The sequence below is a fragment of the Gobius niger genome, assembly GCF_951799975.1.
Source record: "Gobius niger genome assembly, chromosome: 8".
NCBI classification, from domain to species: Eukaryota; Metazoa; Chordata; class Actinopteri; order Gobiiformes; family Gobiidae; genus Gobius; species Gobius niger.
Window position 1 is genome coordinate 31,456,952 of NC_136859.1, and position 20,131 is coordinate 31,477,082.

General features: G+C 42.7%; 1 protein-coding gene across 1 annotated transcript in view; it reads right to left on the reverse strand.

Annotated features, from left to right (window-relative positions):
- Positions 1-6,666: 6,666 nt before the first annotated feature.
- The window catches only part of drd2l (dopamine receptor D2 like), a 35,787-nt gene continuing 22,322 nt past the window's right edge, over positions 6,667-20,131 (reverse strand). Inside the window, exons 4-9 of the mRNA XM_079561938.1 lie at positions 19,927-20,036; positions 15,060-15,196; positions 9,862-10,079; positions 8,657-8,740; positions 7,810-8,164; positions 6,667-7,021 (exon numbers count right to left, since the gene is read on the reverse strand). Coding sequence (XP_079418064.1) covers positions 6,825-7,021; positions 7,810-8,164; positions 8,657-8,740; positions 9,862-10,079; positions 15,060-15,196; positions 19,927-20,036 — 1,101 coding nt within the window. The 3' untranslated portion in view covers positions 6,667-6,824. The remainder of the gene's footprint in view (positions 7,022-7,809; positions 8,165-8,656; positions 8,741-9,861; positions 10,080-15,059; positions 15,197-19,926; positions 20,037-20,131) is intronic.

Below are 20,131 nucleotides of genomic sequence, written 5' to 3' on the forward strand. Positions count from 1 at the left end.
GTCCGTTTTCGTGGCCATGGGATGATCGCTGGTCTGGTGCAGGGTAAAAGACCAGTAAAAACTATGAGGGAGATAGTTGTAGTTTTAGCTCACAAGGATAGTAACTATGTGATAAAAGGGCAGTAAGTTTGAAACTAGCAGAGGCATGCTGGCATTTCGTCCGGACAGTTTTTTGAGCCTTGTGTCCGGACGAAGAAAGCCTGACCTCCTTTTTGGGCAATTGTCTGGTTTTATGGTTTCAGCAGCTGTTCATCAGTGCACACCGATGCCTCCCTAGAAGTGCTCTATTCTCTGCACTGTTGGCTCTTTAAATCGCGTGTTCATTTAGATTTGCCACGATCGCTATGGGAAACATTCACCTTTTGCCCCCCCCCCCATGGTTCTGAGCCAGGAGACAGGTATCAACAATAGGTAGATAGAGGTATCACAAATTCATTGCTCTGTTTGGTTTTGTCCTTCACCAAAGTGTGGGAACCGATAAGGAAAAAAAAGAGTCACCTGAAGGATCCTGGGAGCTCTGTTGTCGGGGGCTTCGTGTCCCTGGTAGGGTGTCCCATGGCAAACAGGTCCTATAGGTGACGGGTCAGACAAAGAGCGGTTCAGAAGCCCCTTATGAGAGACCAACAGGCCCGTTTAGAACCATGAGGCCGTCCTTCCGTGGACCCACCACCTGCAGGAGGAGCCATAAGGGGCTGGTACAATGTGATCTGGGCAGCTCCAACAGCCGCCCCCACAGCCTGGAAGCGGAAAAGTGGAAGAAATGGATGGATGGATGGACGGATGGTGTTTTAAGGACGGATTTGTAATGACTAATATCATCAGTTTGTATGTGTGAAGAGAGTGAGCTCCAGAGTGTGGGGGCCTGGACGCAGAAGGCTCTGTCTCCCATGGTCTGCAACCTGGAACGGGGGAACAGTGAGCGGAGAGACCAGGAGGGAGTGTAAATGTGGATGAGGTCAGACAGGGAGACCTCTTACTCACGATTAAAGGCATAGCTGCACCATGTGACAAAATAATGATTCTTTTATAGGCTAATGGCATTTTATTTTCCGACAATACAACAATATTGATGCACTGAACATTTGAATTTAACATAACATTAAAAATACAGTGGCTTATTTTCTGAAGCTTTCGTACGTGTCCTCACTTTTGACCCTTTGCCCTCCCTTTTGACACTTTGTCTTGAGTTTGGACTCCATTTTGGCCCGTGATCGTAGTGATTTAGACCAGCCAAATGTCTACGGAGTTTTAGGGCGTGTCAAAAAGCAGCCCAGGCCTCTGCTGCAGCCCAGTTAAAGCCTTTCAGCCTGGAGTAGCACAACTGTGGGAGTCGGTTATTAATTATTTTTGTCTGATGGGCCAAAAGCACCGCAGCCCACAGGGAAACGTCCCCCGACTCTCCCGATTACCGAGTGCGCCGCTGACGCATGACATTTTAGTTTCCCATGACGCCGCCACGTGCAGCAGCCATCAGGCCTCCTTATAAAAATACAAGTCAGACAGAGAGTCCAGAGAGGAGAAGCTCCAGGCTGATTAAGTCATATAAGAGGCCAAAAACAATTTCTTCAGGGTTGGATGCATTTTAAATCACTGTTTTTTCGACTTGTGCCATGTGAGTTATAGAGGTGAAATAATATGAGAGCTCTGTTCAGGGAGGTTTAGGTTTTAAACTTGGTTACCCTGCAGTTTAGACCAGGCCCTGATTATCCTTGAAGCCCCTCCACACGTTTAGTTTAGTGTTGAAATCAGAAAGAACTTTCACACAGCACTTTACATTCAGTGCTGAAGCAGGAGATGCCATGGGACCCTGAACTGACTCAGTGCAGAGTTAAGGTGAACACCCTTCAGAGTTTGTCGGTGCAGTCCACAGTGTTGGGCAAGTTACTTAAAACTGTAATATATTCTATTGAAGTACACATCTTTAAATGTAATATGTTTGTATTACACATTACTGTTTCAAAAATGAGAGTTACACTACTTTAAGTTACTTCTGAGTTACCTTTGGCAAAATATAAACTGAAAATAGTAATAATGTCAGAAAATAAGTAGAGTAATAAGTGACAGAAAAAGGACACACACACACACACACACACACACACACACACACACACACACACACACACACACACACACACACACACACACACACACACACGGAACTACAGGTTAACCAGACAGTACTGGTACTACAACATATTGTTACTTCAAGATACAGTAGCAACACATTTGCTAAGTTAAAAATCAAACAAACTGAGGCACTCCACATGGAGAATTAGATTTGTCTGTATTTTTGTAAAATGTATGGATTTTATAATTATTTGCATCTCTCTTTATGGTCTTGTAAAGAACAGTGTATTGTACATATTTTAATGTTTTGTGTTCTACAAACCAGGTGACTATGAACACACCCACCTTGGACCAACCCACTTTGGACATGTGACCAATGCTGTAAGCTTATACAGAGGCAGCCATCTCGAGCTCGCCCTGAGGAAGGCCTAGAGCCGAAACGCGTTGGCAATTTGACCTTATCTAGCCATGTTTAAATAAAGGCTTTTTAATACTTCTACCTTTGGAGTGCCTCAGTTTGTTTGATTTTTTGCTGAAACGGATCCCTGCACTGAAGAGCACCCAAAAGACTAAAACTTATACAACTTTTTACATCCGAGTAGCACTCCAGCCTCCCAATTTTTTCAAACATTTGCTAAGTTCTTTGACTTAGCAAATGTGTATATACTGTATAGTAAAAAGTATCAGTATCATATTAAAATTCTACTGAAGTGGCAGAATAAAAGATGTGTGGTAAAGAACGGGGCTGTTGTTATGTTGTTATCTAACTCTGGTCGTTGTACGAGCCGCTTCTGTTTTCTGACTTCATTATTTTTGACCAGAAAGGTTTTGCTGCAGCTTTCGATTCACTGACTGAGGTCACCGAGAGGTCAGTGACCTCTGTGGAGAAAACATTTGTTTAAACCAGAATTTGAAATGTTTCTACTTTTCAAAATGTATAGGAGCAGAAAGTACAGATGCAGACGTCTCTCAAAGTATTCATCATTCATTCTCCTGGACGTGCTTATAATACTAATTGGGAAAAATACTGTAGATACCTCATCCAACTTGCACTGTCCTAGCTTGTATTGTATTGTTGTACTGCCAACTAGTGGCAGAATATATGAATAAATAAAAGCCAGAGTGGACGGATTGCCGCCGCCGCCGTGTTGGGAGTCAGCGAGCTTGTTTACTCCAATCTCGGTGACTGGCAACTTGCACCAATTTAAAGTGGCTCTGACAGACTCCGCTCGGCTCGACCTCTGCGACCGGCGCCGTCACAGTAAAAGGAACAACACAGTCCGCTTTTTGCAATCGGAACGAGCAGCCGCAGCTTATAGAGGTGGTGACAACACAGCCTGACAGGTTAATACAAACTCTCACTGTATGCAGAGGAAATCTCACCAAAATGTTTACCCAGTCTGCCATGAAAGTTACGGCCTGTGACAAACTGAAGTTGAGATTCATTCAGAGGCCTGTGACCCAAACCGGTGTGATACATTCACAGCTCATTAAAAGTGATGGATTTTTGGAGTCGTGGTCTCTGTGTAAACGCGAGCGCGCAGCAGTTACACAGAACACTTGCTCTGGATTGAAAATATTCTCTCCAAATTGAGTCTCGCCTGACCAGACTGTCAGTCTACCTGTGGCGGATAAGGCCAAATCAATCATTGAGTCTTTCCAAAAGCCTGTTAGCCTCCAAAAAATGAAATGTTTTCAGACCTTTTTTGTCAAATATCTAATCCATGGTCATATAAAACGCTCAGGTCCAGTACTGGGACCCAAATATCCTCATTGCTTCCATCTATGCGATATCCTTGAGAAAGTCCTAAGCTTTGAAAGAATCAGTCTGTTCATTTATTCAGGGGCAAAGCAGTAATAGAGTCACCAGAGGCTTCATGGATCAGTACTGTAAGATCCCACGCTGCAGGACTTAAGTTGGCCTTTTCTTACATAACTGGGTGATAATGTTCACCTCTAGGCCAGGAACTGCCAACCTTTTCAAGCTGAGACCCCCCCGTAATGACAACGCAAACAATCCAGGACCCCTACTGTAAGAACAAAGACACTTTTAAAATGTGGGTTTAGTATTTACATTGTTCACTTTGTTACTTGAGCTCAAGTCATAAATCTATGAGGTTTTCACATGAATATATTAAATACAAGATTTAGGTTTCTTTTTGTTATATCTTAAAGCTGCATTATGCAACTTTTTATATATATTTGTGCATATTTGACCTTGTAGTAACCCTGCGGCTCATGAGTGGTAAGAATAGCACCTTTACTTTCATGGCGGTCTCTACAACGCGCCAGGATCAATTGTTTTGTAGGTTTTCTGATGAAACGCTCCGTCAGTAGAGAAAACCTTCCAAACAACTGATCCTGGAGCGTCCTAGAGACCCATTGTGATGTCAAGTAAAGGCACCATGCTGACCACTCATCGGGTCACTACTGACAAATATCAACTTTTATGACCACATTAAGAAGTGACACAAACATGGCATAAAAGCAACAAAAAAGCTTCAGAAATATGTGACGACAACTAGTCTCGCCAACCAGACGCCGCTTCTTTACAGTAGAGGGTCTGGCAACACTCCATTGCACACTTTCAAAGGAAGTGACGCAGCGATATGGAGCCTATACCGACCAATCAGAGCAGCTCCCTGAACAGATGTCACGTTGTTGCGCCTTTGTTTTGTAGTTTTTCAACACAAGCAACCGGGAGCGCCATTGTTAATGTCCGAATGATACAACTTTCTTGTCGCTGTTTCTGTCGTCACATCCGCCATGTTCCCATTGGCTGCTGCGCTTCGGTTGTCCCACATTAGTCCCGCCTCAAGCAGTAGCTTTTAGACTAGTCTCCTGTTTATTAATTAATACACATCGGAGATTAGTCTGGATGCCAGGCTAGATGACAACAAAGTTGTTGTTTTGTAGGTCTTAACTTTCAAATCAGGCATTACACTGGCCTATAGGCTGTAAACTCTCCAGTCGAGAAGTTTTTAGATTTGGTTTTGTAGTGTTGCCACTGCATTTCTTTTAAATTTGACCCTTTGTTGTGACCTCAGGCTCAGGCATGCTCTTATGTTCACCTGCTGATGTGTTTATATCTTCACTGACTGAATGTGTTCTGTATCTCCAAATCATTTTCAGGCTTGGCTGACAAACTAAAACTGACCCCACTCCTCTTGACTCTTGGACGAGTAATTGAGAACTGATGACGTTTGGAAGCTCTTAGTACTGGCCTTAGATCTGTAAAGAAATGAATGAAAATAAAAAATGACACGGTCTCTCAAAATGCTACGATGTAAATCAACACATCTGTAATAAAAGTTTGTTTTGATAGATTAGATTTAATGCATTTCGCAGGCCTTTTGAGATGTGGAGTCTTCACAGCTGAAAAAGCAACGACTGAAAGAACACATTTAAGCTAGTCGATTGTTTGTACAATGCGTAAGCGCTGAAGCAGGAAATTATTATCTACAAAAACAAACAGCAGCCATATCATCAAGTCAGTGTCTCAAAGGAAAGAGAAAAATATACTCTTTATGAGCACTCTTCTTTACGCTTTCGCAAACTTTCGGATCATTTTTTGATGTGACAGCTCCTCGATATTCGAGACAAACGCGGCACACTTACGCTGCAAAGTCGTCCGTTTTAGTCCGGGTAAATCATGTCAAAAAACAATATGGGGTTATTATTACAGACTCACTGGCAGCACAGGCATCAGAAAGTGCAGACTTTACCACAGGAGGCTGGTGATGGGGGTGTTGGGTGTAGTATGTTCCGAGAGCAACAGGAAGTGACACAATGGTCAACGTGGTCCAGTCCTAACTCTTTGTTCGTCGCTAGGGCTGGGCACCGTTACATTCTTTTCGACACCGGTATCGGGGAAAACATTGGGCAAAAAAATTTGAAAAATGGGAAAAAATAGGCACAAAAAATTAGGTGAAAAAAGAAATAAATCTTTGAGCTGAAACAACCAAGGCACTTCCTTGTTATGCAGTCACTGAACCAACTACATCAAAAGATGTTGGGATTTTTTTTTTCAGTTCCTGCTGTCGATACTTTCATTTTGTTCGATTCCGGTAGTACCTAAATGTTTTTTTTCCCGATGCCAGACTGGTTTCGATTAACGGTACCCAGCCCTATTCATCAGTTTCTATATGTATATATAAGTCAAATGAGGAAATCTTATTTCATTGCAAGTATGAAAATATAGCTCTGACTGTTATTGCATTGTGGTCTAGTCTACGGTTCCCCCCTCCCACACTTCAGGAATGACGTTTATGAAAAGACTTGGTAGAAATAATGAAGTATTGTCAAGTCAAGCAGAGACAATCACAGATCAGCCTTTTGTTCTTTTGAAAAATAAGCATTGCACTGGCCACTTGCATCAATACTTAAACACACTTTGGACATATGTGGACAAGTAACAAGAATATCCGAGAGTCTGGCACCAATCGAGAGTTGCGACAAAAAGGAAACGGAGGTCATCTTTTCTTGGAGATTCTGTAAAGAAAAAAAGAGAGTTGCAGATCTGTTTCCCACATTTTATACACAAGAAAAACTTGTCTCTGTACGATAAAGATTTCCATAAATATAAATCATCCCGGCATGTCATCTTTCTAACAAAAGTGACTTCCCAGTCTGGCGTTCACATCAACCAATCTCCAGCATACTGCCATAGTTTTTTTTTTTTTACTTCCTCACAACTTTGATGTTGAACGACAGGCTATTTCCTCCCCGGAAAAAACACACGCGCACATATCCGTTTTTCAGCAGTGGAGGATTTTGATGAAGGCTTTGCGGAACTCGATGTTGAAGGTGGTGTAGATGACGGGGTTGACGGCGCTGTTGAGATATCCGAGCCAGGTGACGGCGCTGTAGAGGGAGGGGGTGATGCAGCAGCTCCGGCAGTGGGCTTTGAGCACGTGGGTCAGGAAGAACGGCAGCCAGCAGATGATGAACACGCCTGGGGAAACGGAGAGGCAGAGCTGCTGAGCAAACAGGCTCGGAGTGAAGGTCGTTTATTTGCATTTACAAAACACCACGCACAGCAAAAAACATCACCTTCATGATGCCAATGGTAGAAGATTTTTCTTCCTTAATTCATGTAAAATGACAAATTATTTCACACAGTGGTCGGGATCTTTAATCAATTTTCTCAATGTCAGAAAAAGTAAAAAATAAAGACTGAACTCCCCCTTTCTTACTTTCTGATATATTTTTCACTGTAATCCAAATCATTCCCTTCCTAAGAGACGGCTTTGGCCGTGGCCGCGGCAAAAGTCAGGAGAAATTAACATGTGCATGTGTGTGTTTTCCACGCTTGCAACAACACCTCCACTTTAGTTCAACAGACTCCAGAGGGATTCATATCTAATTCCTGCCGGATTTACTGAGCTTTGAACCGCAAAAAAAATCTTCATCTGCTCGAGGCTTATAGGAAATGAAGTTCTACTGGCATCTTTAATACAATTCATCCGCGGGCCGGGAAAGAATCATGTCAGGGCCCAACAAAAATCATCCAGCCCTTTGAGTCTGACATGTCTGCTTTGAGAAAACGGGCCCTGAAGTTTTCAATGTCTGCTCATGCGCGTGCATGTTCCGATGGACTTTTTTTGCAGCCGCCATCTTCCAAAACAAGTCTATCTGGTTCAGCTTTAGGAGCTTTCTAAACTCTACCTCAAAATCAAACAGACCCTCATCAACAGTGCATTGCAATAATGCTACAGCCAGTGCATCATTGTGTTTCCTCACCGAGCACAATGGCGAGCATCTGCGTGGCTTTGCGTTCTTTCTGTTGCGAAAGCCTCCCTCTCACTCGGTCCTTGTTGAGCCCCCACTTGTCTCTGGCCGAACTGCGCTCCCTCCAACCCTCGCGGCCCCTCATGCCGTCGTCCAGAGTGGGCGAGCGGGGCGTGAGGGCGGAGCGGGACACTGTGGCGGGCACAACAGGGGAGGGGCCCACGGAGATGGACAGAGAGATCCTGGCACGGCCACTGTGACTGGAAGTTTGAGGAGCAGCTGCAGCGCTCAACGTCTGCTCCGTCTGCGGCAAGAACTGACCGGGCTCCATCTCCAGAGGGTGGACCAGCGCCTCCTTCACCAAGGTCTGGGAAGTTCAGACACAGACATGAAGTTCTGCAGATTTTATTTGAACTAAAAAAGATGTGTGTGCAATGTTTCACGAAAACATGCGGTGATGTTAATGCAACATTGACTTGTTGTGACACATGGCCCGTGACACCCAGATGAGTGTCCATCGCCACTTTCAGTCATGTTGTTGCATGATTGAAATGACCATGTTAAGCAACACCTGCTTTGTGTGCTTTTTGAAACAGCTGAAGTGAAGTGTAAGATAATGATAAAGATGTGCTCCTTTAAAGACAGACCTTTTAAGATAGAAAGCTCTGTCATCGTTGTTAACACTCAGGCTAAAACTGGTTGGAGACATCAAGCATATGTGTAATAAAGTAAACTACTGTGTTGACCCTCTATCACACCAAGCACATTTTTGTGTCGAAGCACAGCGTAACTTTTTTCAAATATGTGATAAGAGAGTTAAAGGGGAGACTAAAAGCAGAACAAATTGCAAAGAACTGACCACTTTCTTTCTCGGAGGAGCAGCCGTGGACGGCCTCAGAATCAAAGTACAGAGCTTCACGTCTTCTGGTTGGGTGCATTTATTCTGAAATGCAATGCAGTAGACACTGGATGAGTGCGGTACGGAAGAGAAAACACGACACATGCACTGCTCTACAACACACAAGATGATAAGTCTGATCATTTTCACAGGATAAGGGAAAACACTGAACAGATGCAGACAGCGACGTGTCATACAAAAACCTCTCATGGGAATCATAATTTTTCACTCTTTTAGTCCTTTTCTGGCGGACTATATTTATCACACATCAATAAATTCAAGCCAACATCGGGTCTATATAGATGTTTTTTTCACAGCAAATTGTTCGGTAGAAGTGAAAAAAGGCAATTGCTAGCGTTACTTCGCTAACGTTAGCATACGTAGCATGAAGCTAGCATAGCTTCCTGGTTAGCATTGCCCATTTTTCAAGTATTTATGGGCTCTGTATCTTTATTTAGTCAAAAAATATATTCGGAATTCAGTGTTCGAAGTAATGCTAGAGAAATGGGAGAAAGTTAAGTTTATTCTCTTCTTTTTCACCCTGTGGCTGCTTCCAACATGGCCATATATGGGCATTTGCAACAATGCCATCTGAATCTATAGGTTGTACTAGTTGTAGCCATTTGAAGAGACATTAAGATGTAAGATTAATATGGCATCATAATTGTGAGACCAATCATGAACAGAAATGATAACGGCCTGCATTTGTTCATTTTCTTTATGGATATTTGTTTTTTAAATAGTGAATGAGATTTCTTCTATTCAACCTTTGAGGGTTGGGCACCGTTAAGCAATACCAGTATGTTATTGGAAAATACAATGTAGGCACTACCAAGTATCGAAGTTTTCATGAAGTTGGTCTCGGGACAGCATTAAAGGAAGTGACATGGTTGTTTCAGCTCAAATAAATTACATTATTGTTCTGTTTTCTGGTTCTAGATGACAAGTAGACATTGGAAAAAGCATAGTTCAGGTATCGTTATTAAGGACAAAGTATTGTATGGAGCCCTATCTGTTGCAGCAAAAGATGAGCATGAACATTGCTATTTTAAACCATGTGAATCATCCACAGCGGACTGTCCTCCAGCCAAGTTTGTTCTAACACAAACAACTCAAATCTATTGGACGCTAGTCTGCCTAATCTTAAAACACTTAAAATACCATACCTTCCGATGCCTGTGGCCCTCTGCCCCCTCAGTGCCGGCCCGTGCTTGCGTGGTGCGTCTTCGTGGTGGGGCGGTGCGTCGGCCGCGTTTGCGCAGCACCACACAGATCTGAGCGTACACCAGCAGCGTCACGATGAAGGGGACGTAAAACGAGGCCACTGACGAGTAAACCACAAAGGCCGGGTCCGCAAAGCTGCACGTGGCGCCATCTCGACCCGCTAGTGAGAAACAGGGAAGGGAAACCCCCCAAATATGTCACCAGAATGATCGTTATGGCAATAACCATATCCCAAGAAGACACAACATCTTGCAAAATCACTGAGGTCTTATTTCTGACTGAGATTTAGGATTTTTTTTTTCCAAACGCAGCCTAAAACTAAAATTAATGGTAAGTATAAACGTGTAAAAGTTAAATTTTAGTTCACATTGATCGGCCGATATAGGCACCCAGAGGAAATATCGGCTAAATTGTGCCGATGTCAAGTAGGTGAGTGAGTACATAAGTACTTTATCATTGTACAACCATACAATGAAATAGTGTTCAGGTGTTAGTCCTGAGCCGCTGCGACTGAGCCACACTGCCTCTGTGGGCCAAAGTGACCAGCATGTTTTTGGAGGTCGGAGAAACTGTAGCACCCGGAGGAAACCTGACTAGCTGCCTTCAGTGCTCCTGTGATCCTCTGAAACGGTGCAGTGCCTCCTGGGTGTGCCCCTGTTTCAGAGCGTGGTGTCCTGCACTGTTCAGCTGCACCTCCTCCTTCCTCTTCCTCCTGCGCAGCTCCCTCCACAACACTATCTTCTGGGAAAAGCTTAACAGTTAATCTGTTTAATTCTCCAGTGAACGTTCATTATCCAGAAGGCACAAGGCTTAGCTGCGAGTCTTGCCCTGATACCTTCTCCTTTGTCCCTTCCTTGTTTCCCATAGCGCCTTATGTGCTGCCTCCACTGTGCTGCAAGTGTGGGGGCTCTTGGTGCCTCTTCAGTGTTTAAGAAGAAGAAATGTGTAGGTCTCAAATGGGTTCAGCCACAAATGTGTTGGCAGAAAAAGGCGAAAAACGCAACTGTACCAAGATAGGGGTGTTGCTTGTTTACTCACCGACTTTTGTGAAAATCTCCGAAACGAAAATGAATAAGAGACTTTTCTTCCATTTCATGCCTCATTGGTCTCTGGACCAGCTTGGAGAAGCTGTGTGACATAGCGTTGAAGATTTGTGTCCAAAAATGTTCCCTCCTTTTTCAGAACTGCTGTTGCACAATCGCCCATTCCAAACCATACTCGATACGTAAATGCAACAATGCAATTAGGCAGTGAGGCTGCTTAATGAGGCCCCCTCCCCTTTCTCCCCTCTCCCCATGGACAGTAAACCATACCCCACTCTGCAATAACTGTGAACTGGACTTGGCATTGCTGAATTAATTACATCTATGTCCAATTTTGACCATATTGTCCGTTTCTGACGCCCCTTTCATCTGTTTTGTAATGCCTCTTTGCTGCTGCCAAGAAAGAATGTTATTGTATTTTGTGCCTGAACAGCGATATAATCGTATTGTGCCATGTTTACACAGTGGGTATTTATAAATGGGATCTGCACCATTTATTTATGCACTTTCAACAACATACTACGTACTGCTGTAATGCAGTGACAATAAGGGACTGATTGATTGATTGATTGATTAATTGATTTATTGATTGATTGAAATACTGTTTTTTTTCTCAAACATGTAGCATATGTTACAGTTTTTATAGAGAGTGCCAAAATAAAAGTGAGAATAAATGCATGTGTTAGCATGAAGCTTCTCAAGCCATGTCTATTCTCTAGAAGAGCCACTCGCAGAACTCATGTTTACTGTTTTGTGAAAGAAGTGTGAAAACAAGGAGTGAACATGCGCATTTTTGTGCTAATTTAATTATAGCTAAATGAGATAACAATTGCGGCTCAGTGAAGAGGGTCAGCAATGTTTATAAATATGACTTCAAAATGAACTGAGTTTGTCTCAAGTTTAAAAAACAAGGGACCCAAAAGGACAAATCACTTAGGGGGTCTTTCACCAATGCAGGTGTTAAATAGTGGGTATAAACTGAGGACTAAAATATGCTAGTTTGTGGGCATGTTGCACTTTAAACCATTTGATGTTGTGTGTATTATAGTGTTAGGGCCCCAAATCTGATAAGTTAACCCCCAGGCATCCGAGGGGTATATTTTGGTATTCTCGCCTGTATATTTTCCTCTTTACTGTACATTTTTTCCTATTATTTCAATATTCTATATTATTTGCTATTAGGGATGGCCAATATATTGGCGCCGCCGATATTTGCGGCCGATATTTGTCATATTTTCACACATCGTTCTTTTTTCTTCTTTGAATTATTTACTGCACTGTAATGTCGTAGCGCACCTGAATGCAGCAGCAGTGTAGACGGGCTGCATCGGATATCGGCCACAGCAGCGAAGCAAATATCAGATATCGATATCGGCAGAAAATGTTCATATTGGACAATCCCTATTTGCTTTACCTTATTTTTGTTGCATGTGGTCCAATTGGTCAAAAAACAAGAGCCCAAAGTTGTAACTATTGTACAAGTATCTTTCTGTTCAGAAAATCCTTTGAGCATCTGGCTCAAAAAAAACATTATGCAAGTGCAGATTTCGGGCTGCTGGTGTGTGATCCTTTCCGGGCCTACGGCGGTTTATTATCCATGTTCCTGTGCGTAAAATCCACAAAGGTCTTGTTTGTTTTGGGCGAGGGTAACACAATTCCACTTCCTGTTCTTGCCTCTGCGTCTGACATCGTTTCCAGGTCAGAGCTATCTTGACCAGCTCTTACTCTTGGTAGAAGCTTCCCTGCGCTACAACTGGAGAACCGCGGCCATGTGCAAAAAGGAGATGCGTCGATTGGATAGTGTTTGCCACAACGCCATTCTGAAGTTTCTTAAGGCATTTCAAAATGGCGCTGACTCGCAAACTTCAAAATCTTACGGTTTTGGTGCAAAAAAAAGTATGTTACTATCATTTACGGATAAAAAACGACACACAATAAAACATTGTCTCAGGTGGCATGGACGACAGCGCGCCCTAAGACAATGCAGAATGAAAAAAAGAAATGCATAAATGATGACTATGCTGCTGATCCACTTTTGCCTGTGCTATTCGCTTTGCACAAGAGCAAACACTTGTTATACTGTATATTAGAATCAAAGAGAGAAAAGAGAAAATATATAACTACAGTAATCCCTAATATTGTGCATGGTATCGGACCTCAAAAATCCATATCGTTCGGGCCTTATCAAAATGGTTAATTAAAAGACCACAATCAAATCATTATTGTAATATCCAATACAGTTGCAATATTATCCCTCAAATGGAGCGGCCCTAAACTCAAATATACCAGACAAATGATATACAACAGAATGATTTTATTGACAATATATTGTTTCAGCTTTTTATGGAAGAAGTTAAAAAAAGTGATCGCTGGTCCTTGAAAGCATCCCGTAAGGAAATAGTTGTTACCATGGCAGAGTCTGGCTCAAACAAGACACTATCTATCTTAATGGCTCTTCCATCAGGCCCGTCCTTGTCCTTTTGTTGTTAGAAGAGATGGAGGATTAGGTGAAGCCACTTGTTTTGAGTTGCTCCTTCAAAAGGCCCTAACAAATGACTGATTACAGTGTGTGCGACTCCACTCTTAGCCTCAGAGCAGGTTGCTCTCAAAAGGATTTCCCCAGTTAATTGTAGAGGTATTACGACACAGGGAGTGTGTCAATTTGAAACGCTAGCTGTGACACAAACTCATTTCTAACATCCCAATTCTTCACAGGGATAAGTTTATAAGCAGACTGACATATAGACATACTGTCCCGGTAAGGTAAACATTATCTATCTGCTTCTTCACAATCGAAGGAAAGGCTCATAATTGTCGCTAAACGATGATTAATGGAAGTATCGATACTTAAATGTAATATCTATTCAGGAGCAGTTACACAGCACTTCATGTTAAACCAACATTTTGCTGTGTTAATGCACTTTACGTCTTGTGGTTTTGTTTTTTTGTTTGTAATTTTTCAGTTTCACAAATACTTGGGGGTACATGGAGTGTTTCCACTGGCAGGCCCTACTCAGCCTGGTCAGCCCGGTTAGGTTTCCATAACACAGGCCAGGACCAAATCGGTCTGACCAGGCATACGTTTCGTGACCAACCTCTGGCTGTGGCCAAAGTGCGCTAATCCGTGTTTGATGTGACGTGAACAGACTGCTGGCCTCTGATTGGCAGCGAGAGAGTGAACAGCCCTCACTATTAGGTCATATGGATTTAATATTTCACAACATCATACCACTGTTCAAAAAGACTCACAGTGAGGCGTCTTTCCAATATTACGGCCCTCGCCTCTGGAACGACCTGAGGAGGAGCTCAGGGCTGCAGAGAACGTTCATGTTTTTAAGAGCAGCTCAAGACCCACCTTTTTAGCTTAGCTAACTGACATCTGTTTATTTAGTCCTAATAAATAATATATATGGGAGGTTGTGCCAGGCGCATTGTTTTAAATGTTGTAATCTGTAAAGCACTTTGTGATACCATTCGGTATGAAAAACGCTTTATAAATAAAGTTTGATTGTTCTAAAAGGGGATTTTGCCGATATTAGCATTTGCCTTTAGCTGGTGTTAGCATAACATTTGCATAACCCCCACCAGAAGGCAGCATTTGTCCACATTTGTTCTCATTGCAGCTCACAAAACTTATAATGATGATCTGTACAGCATATGCATCACTATTAATAAGCAGGCCATACGGAATTAATATTTCACAAAAACTGTTGTTGAAGCCCTTTTCGCTTCTGCTGAAAGTTATTTCCCAAAGTCTGCTCATTTTGATGTCATTTCACAACTTTATGCACATAGGCATTTAAAGTAATGTGAAAATGAAAGTCCCAACCGACCTAATTTGAAGTCCTGATTTAGCGGTCGGCAGTTACTTCTCCAACACGTTAATGAATTACTTGAATTGTGGCAGACAGTTGGTGTTTGTTTGGCCATCTGTCTTGAAATGATAAGACCACAGTTGAGAGACGGAGCCGTGCACGCGCAAACAAATCATTGCTTTAAAAGAACACAAACAGCCTTTCGTGAGGAGCCTCTTTTCAAAACTGAGCTGTAAACGGTTGGCTTTGGTGCAGTAGGTAATAAGTTCCATGGAATTTTACCAGTGTTGTTGAGTCCAAACAGCAAGGGGCAGGAGATGGCGAAAGAGAGAAACCACACGACGGCGATCATCACGGCCACCCGCCTCCTGGAGCTGTAGCGAGTGTTGTAGAGCAGCGGCATGGCCACGGCGGTGTATCTGTGAAAACAGGCACGCGTGTTCTCGTTATGCAGGGTCACAGTGTGATCCCTTCACTGTGTCTGTGCATTCATTAGAACAAAGTAGACGGGGGCATGAAATCCTTCTTACAGAGCAAATCCATTCTTGAGCAAACTATTGGAGTATGTTCGGTCAGAATATAGCAAGAGAATGTGGACGCTGAAAAAGAAAAGAAAAGAAAATGCCACAAAACAAAAGGTCACACGCTCTTAAATTTGGTTTGAACAGTTACTGTAGTTAATGTGGCGTCGATTTAAATCTCGTACAAATGAATTCCAGAAAACATGTAAATATAATGATAATAAATTACAGATGCCCTGTTTATTCAGAAACAAGTTGCTAATTCTACTTTTAGTCTTATTAATGGCAAGTGAAGCACTAATGTATTACTGCTAAAACTTTTTAATGCGCCACTAATAAACAGGACTAAATGTGCATTGCATTGACGTTATTTGTTGAAGACTAGCGTCGGCCTCAATCTCGTTAATTTGTGTTTACAAGTCGGGCGCTCCGAGTATAAGAGGCAGACCCGCGCTCGTACGTCAAAAGAAAAGGAACATTTTGTGATGTACAGGTTATATCTATTGAATCATTCTGTAATGAGGGCAAATCCTCATCCCCAAACATTTGGGTGGGTACATGAGCGCGGACTGAGATTTTTTCTTTTGGGGTTTTCTTGGTTCTAAGTTTGGATTTGTGTTTTGGATTCGTGTCCTCCTCTGCCTGTTGCACTCAGTACTTCTAGTCCTTTAAGGTGAATGATAGTTGGTGACATGCTAATTAGTCCTAACACGCATACACTTCAAAGTTGGCATTCACTAACAGACCCCCTTCAGATAAAGCAGAAGTATTGACTGTAACACTCGCTCTTTGGGAGCAGAAGCGGTATTTCGGTTACTTCCTATGTCAGGACTGGTCTGTAGAAATTGACAATAAATGAAATCTTGCATCCTTTTGAATCTCAGTAATAATCAAAACTGTAGCTGGAACCAATTCAGCCTCTGTGTCAACTGAGAAAGGGCAATTAGGCCACAGCTGCAGACAGTCTGCCCACAGGGGAGTCTGCTCACTTCCTGCCGGGCTCAAAAGGAGGCCATAGTGGAGCAAATCACTCAACTCAACCACAAACTGTGACTGCTGAAAGTTCAGAGTAGCAGACAGGATCGGTATATTTGACCTGCTGCCACACAAAGATCAGTAGTCACTAGGGGTGTAACGGTTCACGGGGATGTATTGAACCGTTCGGTTCGGCCTGTTCGGTTCGGTCCACTTGCGTACCGTTTCGGTGTATTATTTTCATTAAATAATGTAAATTTATTATTAGCGTCATATTAAGTGCCGCGGAACAAAGTTCCTACGCGAGTTTCCGCACGGACGCTATTGAGTGACGTACATTGAAGCTGCATGAGTAGCCGAGAGAAACTACAGGCGCTGGCTATAAGTATTTGATTAAAAGTCTTGAGCCTCGCTACAATATCCCGTCACGTCCGCACTTCAGCCAAAAAGTTACACCAGCGCTCAGAGCCGGTTCTTCCTATACGCAAACTACGTAGTGTTGTTTCACTGATTAATCAACGCGTTGTTGTTATGGGGACAGGCTCTTCCAGCGCGCACTCACTCTCCGCCTACTTCGCCACATATAACACCAAAACGGAGTAGTCTGCTTAAGTGAAAGAGCAGGAGAGACCGACCGCCTTCCCCCTGTCTCTTCCAAAGCGCGAGTGCTTCTCCGCTCGTGTCCCGCTCGGCCGTCTGTCTCCCGGTGCTTCGCCTCATGCGCGGCTCCTCCGCGGCTGCATCACGTCACCTGTGTCCCGGGCGCAGCTCTCATGTTTTCTCTGCGCAGACTCTGGGCCTCTCTCTCATTTAAACCCTCTTCTTACTGTGTCTGGTGAGTCTAGAGTATCAGGACAGTAGTTTGGCGAGTAGACGAGAGTAAAAAGCCGTTCACTGTGGCCCTTTTGTTGAGTTGAATCCACATGGTTCTCATGAGTTACAGTAACTCTCATTATAGAGTGCAATTTATTTAAAATATCACCCAAATGGGTCACTTTTATTTATTTTATGCAAGAATTCTATTGTGTATTGGCAGCTTTTCAAAAGAAAAATTTTGTTAGTTCTTATTTATTTGTACCGAAAATTAACCGAACCAAGCCCTCCAAAACCGTGAACCGAACCGAATACAATTTTAGCGTACCGTTACACCCCTAGTAGTCACTGACAAAGCTTCTTGGGTCATGTTGGGTTGCTACTCGTCTTTTTAATACGGAATTGTTCCGTATTTGGCTGTAAAACTTTGCCAAATACGGTCTTTGTTCCATATTTTTGTCACAGAGCAGAGCGTCCAGAGTGGACTTTTCTCTATAAGTGTATATGGTGAACATTGTACTTTTAAAAAAAAATCAGTGCATCATCATCATCAGCTCCTAATCTTCAAGACATTTTTATTAGATGATGAAAATCAGCCTAATATTCGCAACAATCTGCACTCAGAAGTCTAATGAAAACAGGTCTGCACAAACAGGTCGGCCACAGAGATACAGCACACTCGTAGATAAACAAGCACGGAAAGGAAAGGCAGAATCCTCACAACAGCTCTGTATATTTAGGTTCCTTAAAAATGTTCAGCTGTCCTGACAAACTGGTGCCCTTTGGACACAGGGGCTCAAAAAAGAAGAGTGCTTATCACAGAAAGGCTACTAATTATTGTTAATTTAGTGACCAAATAAATCAATAAATGTGTTCGGCCACTTCTTACTAATCAGATTGCTGTAAACTATGGAGTTAAAGCAAAAGAAACCTTCATTAATTAGGGCATTATTGCATATGAAACCTCTAAAATCCACCAAAACAGAGGAAAGGAGCCCTGATTCCTACAAAATCTCTCAGGACGAGGACCCTCTGACCCCAATGACAAATGTGTACATTTACTATTCAAATCTTAAACCATATGCATTAATTAATCACATCATTGTGCTGTTTTACTGGTCACTCATTTTCTTGTGCTGAAACTGAAAACCCTCGTCAGAGGCGAAACATCTGCAATACTTAAACAACCAAGTACAGATGATGAAACCTTGCTACCGTTGCATTCTACTCCCAAACCTCCTTGGTGTTACCTGAATTTCTGTCTCTTATCTTAAAAGTCACTGAACATACACCGCGTTCCAAATTATTATGCAAATTGTATTTCAGTGTCAAAAAGGTAAAAAAAAACAAGTTTTTAAAGGGGGGGTATTGTGCAAAATCGACTTTTTCAAGCTTTACATCATGTTATTATGTCATTCCCTCATTAAACACATGCCTGAAGTGTTGCCTTGGCACATTCACGTATTTTTGAGTAATCTGTAAAAACTCTGATGGCGGCCATTTTAGGGATAAAACGCCTGAGTCCTCCTCGGAACGCCTCCATCTCCTCGCAGACGCCTCCGACCTTTCGTCACCAGCCGAGTAACCAACCACTGCTCCTCAGCAGAACCCCCTCCCCGCAGTGTCTAGCCCTAAGATTTAAACAGAGTCATCATGGAGGATTAGCTTCATGTGTTGTGAACCGGAGCCACAGCAGACTTTTACAAAGACACACATCAGTGTTTCTGTTACCGAAACACCCAGGATTAAAACCGGTGACAAGAACGCTTATTTCAGCGACTGGTTCTGCGCTGGTTCATTGAAGCTGATGAACAGAAACGGCTGCAGTGGCTCAGAAATACATGAACACTCATTTTCAAACAGTCTTGTTCTCTGATGAGGCCGTGTAACCCTGGATGGTCAGATGGATGGAGTAGTGGATGGTTGGTGAATGGCCACCATGTCCCAACAAGGCTGTGACGTCAGTAAAGACGTGTCGGAGTCATGTGTTGGGCCAGAATCATGAGGAGAGAGCTGGTCGGCCCTTTTAGGATCCCTGAAGGTGTGAAAATGACCTTTGAAAAATATGTGGAGTTTCTGACTGACCACTGTCTTCTATGGTACAAAAAAGAAGAGCTGTGTTTTCCCGAACAAAATCATCTTCATCATGACAACGCACCATGTCATACTGCAAAGAATACCTCTGCATCACAGGCTGCTATGGGCATAAAAGGAGAGAAACTCATGATGTGGACCCCCTCCTCCCCTGACCTCAACCCTATTGAGAACCTTTGGAGCCTCAACAAAAAAAACTTCTATTAGGGTGGGAGGCAGTTTTCATCCAAGCAGCAGCTCTGGGAGGCTATTCTAACATCCTGCAAAGAAATCCAAGCAGAAACTGTCCAGAAAGTCACAAGTTTAATGGATTTAAACATTTTTAAGATGCTATCAAAGAAGGCCTCTTATGTTAAAATATAACTTCACCTGTTAAGATGTTTTTGATCGAAATAGCTTTTGATTTCAGTAAATGTGACCTCCTAATGCTGCAAATTCAACAAATGATAATTTTCAGTTAATTACAAGCTTTAAAATGTATCGAAACGATGCATAATAATTTGGAACAGCAGATTTGGAGTTTTTTACTATATTTATTTTTGAAAAAAATACTGTTATCACTGGGAGGTTTTTTCAACCACATTTCAATGATCCTCTACCAGTTAAAGACTCTCATTTGAGTTTGCATAATAATTTGGAACACAGTGTGTCTTTGAGGAAGGAAATTCAAAGGTTTCCCCAGAAACCCTGACAGTTTGTGAAGATCTGTAGGTGTCTGGGGAAGTGAGCGGAAGACCATGATGCACCTGTCAATGCTGATGGCGCACAGGTTGAGGATGCTGGCGGTGCACATCATGACGTCCAGAGTGAGCAGGATGTCACAGTGAATGAGGCTGAAGCGCCACTCTCCCACCACCTAAACACAAACAAACGAGACACAAGTGTTTAGTAAGTGAGCGGGAGACATTTCTGTCCCACTTCCTTCTGGAGAGAGGCTGTCTGGATGATGCC